At 32.9% G+C, this 3,454-nt stretch overlaps 1 protein-coding gene across 2 annotated transcripts; it reads left to right on the top strand.

The window, feature by feature from the left end:
• Positions 1–234: 234 nt before the first annotated feature.
• Positions 235–2,906, top strand: LOC103740371 (olfactory receptor 150-like). 2 transcript variants are annotated; one of them, XM_017800089.1, is made up of 2 exons: positions 235–243; positions 1,971–2,906. In XM_017800089.1, exons 1-2 carry the CDS (start codon positions 235–237, stop codon positions 2,904–2,906), a joined length of 945 nt encoding a protein of 314 aa, XP_017655578.1. The 2 variants fall into 2 exon arrangements, with proteins under 2 accessions (XP_017655578.1, XP_008839173.1); XM_008840951.3 differs by lacking the exon at positions 235–243 and having other exon boundaries at positions 1,944–2,906.
• Positions 2,907–3,454: the final 548 nt, after the last annotated feature.

Below are 3,454 nucleotides of genomic sequence, written 5' to 3'. Positions count from 1 at the left end.
ATATAATTTTAAAAATTATAAACATCCTGAGAAATTTTAGTTGTTATTTCGTTGGAATTTTTGATATGAATTTACTCAGCAACAAATAATTGGGTCCATATTTTCAGGTACTTTTTGGGCATTATGACCATCTAATAATGAAATATTTACTCTGATACTTTGAAGATACATTTTAATTGTCTTATTTTTAATCATCTATCTATTGGAAGGTAAGTAGGAGATTGGTATTTACACATGCGTGTAGTTGCCCAAGGGGTCTAGAATACATCAGTAGATACCCTGGAAATGGAAATACAGATAGTTGTCAGCTGCCTGACTGCATAACAGTAACTGAACTCCAGTCCTTTGCAAGATCAGTATGTTCTCATGCTGAGACATACGTCCAACCAGTCTTTGATGTTTTTTTAATTGAGTTGTTTATCATTTAATTTGTAACATGAGTTACTCTTCTTGAACATACTACTTGAAAATACTGATCTCATTCTGCATAATCTTGACAATATGTGCTTGTGCCCTACAAAGCACACAAATTTTACATCTGATGCTCCCCATTTTCCCACTTTTGTCTATGGTAGCTCCTGGTTTTGGTATTGATGAAAAAAACTTCATCAATATAAGGAAATGGTTTTAGCTCTGTGGTTTTCTAATATTATTAGACTATTAGCTCTCATCTTCAGTTTTGTTTCTTTTATATTAATTTTTATGAATAGAGTGATAAAGTTTCCAATTTAATGATGTTTGATATAGCGATCTGATTTTCACAGCATCATTCCCTAAAAATAATTTCCCAACTGAACTGTCATGAAGGCCTTAGAATTTTTTATTTCAGCACACATACAAGTTTATATAGAATACAAAGTTCTGGTTCCTTGAACTTTTTGTTCATACATGTGACAATAAAACACTGTCTTGATTATTGTTATATGGAAAGTTTTCAATAAGGTCAAATGAGACCTCAAATTTTATTTTTTCTTTCAAGTTTCATTTGGTTATTTGATTTTACATAAATCTCAAGATAATCTTATCATTATCCATAAAAAACAAGTCTCAGATTTTGATAGGGAACAACATAATGAGTCTGTAGATGCACTTTGTAAGCGTTGTCCTTTTTTGATTCTTTTGACTCATGAATAATACTTTTTCCATCAGTGTAAGACTTTAATTCTTCCAAACAATGTTATGAAATTTTATATCCAAGACAAAGGTTATTTTCTTTGACTTATTTCTAAGTAATTTAGAACTTTGTGCTACTAAAAATAGAACTTTCAATGCTTCTGGCAAGTGCATGAAAATACCACTGAGTTTTTATGTAAGTTTTGCTTTCTAGCACTGTGATATATTGTTAAGTATATTTAAGTATTTAACTGATTCTGAATTTTTATATACTTATTTATATTTATTTATAAGGAGATACGTTTTCATTCTTGTTTTCTAATTTGATGCCTTTTAATTTCATTTCGGTCTGATCAACCTAGCTAAAATTTAAGAATTATATAGAACTACAATGAACAGATAGTCAATATTGTTATTAATTAATAATTTTTCTAAATATAAAGTCTTTCATTCCTTCACCATTAACTGTTTTGTTGGTGATGGATCTGTTGAAGATAATGTTTTAACTTTACACAAATAAAGAATTTTCTACAAGTGAGAATACTGTAAACAAAACATGGGGTGTTCTTAGAACACTTAATCCAAGGTATTAGAATATTTACAGGGTAGTAGAAGATGGATGCTAGCAACAGTCATTCTATGAGGACAGTCACAAGTAGGGAAAATCTATGGTTTATTCTCTGCATATCTCATTTTTTCAGGATTTTGACTATTAAGATGGAAAAGAAGCTTTCATAGAATTGGAGATACCACAAAGTACTTGAATTCTGTTTTATACTTCATTGAGTGACAGAAAAATATATACTCAAAAATTTTTGTTCTGCATAGAATTTTCTTCTTCCATAAATTCTTAGAAGAAAATGGCTGAAAGAAATCATTCCACAGTCATTCAGTTCATTCTCATTGGACTAATAGAGAAGACAGAGCTGCAGCTGCCCCTGTTCCTCATCTTTCTAGGAATCTATGTGGCTACAGCTCTGGGAAACCTGAGCATGGTCATCTTGATTCTATTTAGTCCTCAGTTGCACACACGCATGTACTACTTCCTTACCAGTGTATCTTTCATTGACTTCTGTCAGTCTACTGTCATTACCCCCAAAATGTTGGTGAGCCTGATAATAAAGTATGTCATCTCCTACCCAGAATGCATAGCTCAGTTCTACTTCTTCTGTACTTTTGCTGTTGCAGAATGTCACATGTTGGCTGCAATGGCTTACGACCGCTATGCTGCCATCTGTAACCCATTGATTTACAATGTTACTATGTCCTCTCAAGTCTGTTCCTGGTTGGTAACTGGTGTGTATGGTATGGGCTTAATTAGTTCTACAGCTCACACAGTCTTCCTGCTAAGAGTGCAGTTCTGTAAGGCTGATATATTAAACCATTACTTCTGTGATCTTTTTCCATTACTGGAGCTTTCCTGCTCTCGTACCTTTATCAATGAGGTACTTGCCCTCAGTTTCAGTGCATTTAACATCATTGTCCCTGCTCTGATTATCCTTAGCTCTTACATCTTCATCATTGTCAGCATCCTCCCCATTTGCTCCACTAAAGGCAGGTCCAAAGCCTTCAGTACCTGCAGCTCTCATATCTCTGCTGTTGCTGTCTTCTATGGTTCAACAGCATTCATGTACCTCCAGCCTTCGTCAGCCAGCTCCATAGACCAAGGGAAAGTATCTTCTGTGTTTTACACCGTTGTTGTGCCCATGCTTAATCCACTAATATACAGTTTGAGAAACAAAGATGTCAAACTTGCCTTGAAGAAGTTGCTGGGAAAGAAAAATTATCTTTAGTAGAATTTTATAATGTTTAGAAATTCTGGAAGGATATGGGCTTTAAGTAGCTATGAACATCACCAGTTAAGATGGGAATATTGCTTCTACATGATTATTCTGAAGAAATGTAACAAAGACAGAACTCTATTCTCAGGTCCCTGTACATGGAGAACTAATATTCTCGGTGATGCTCCACAGTCTTTTCACAAATAACAACTTACGTCACATCCTAAAAAAACTTCAGATTGCTTGATGTAGTTGATTATATTTATATATATGAACCTGGCAGTCTTTAGGCAGAACTCAATCATGTTAAATTAGATAATAAAGATATTTTGTCAGTTACCTATAGTAGTCTCTATATTTTGTATTTGACATTCTTAATTACTTGTATTGGCAAACAATTCTAAAAGTATGAATAGGAAGTGAATCAATTATCCATTTATATTATGTAATATCTAACTTTTCCTTTTGACAATATAGAACTTTATTTATTTGAGCATACACAATATATAAATACAGGATATATCTTAGACCTACCCATAATGAGAAAACATAAATTTATA

Source organism: Nannospalax galili, unplaced genomic scaffold (genome assembly GCF_000622305.1).
Source record: "Nannospalax galili isolate Female #2095 unplaced genomic scaffold, S.galili_v1.0 scaffold881, whole genome shotgun sequence".
NCBI classification, from domain to species: Eukaryota; Metazoa; Chordata; class Mammalia; order Rodentia; family Spalacidae; genus Nannospalax; species Nannospalax galili.
Note: the sequence above shows the minus strand (reverse complement) of the source record. Positions and strands in the feature narration are given on the sequence as shown.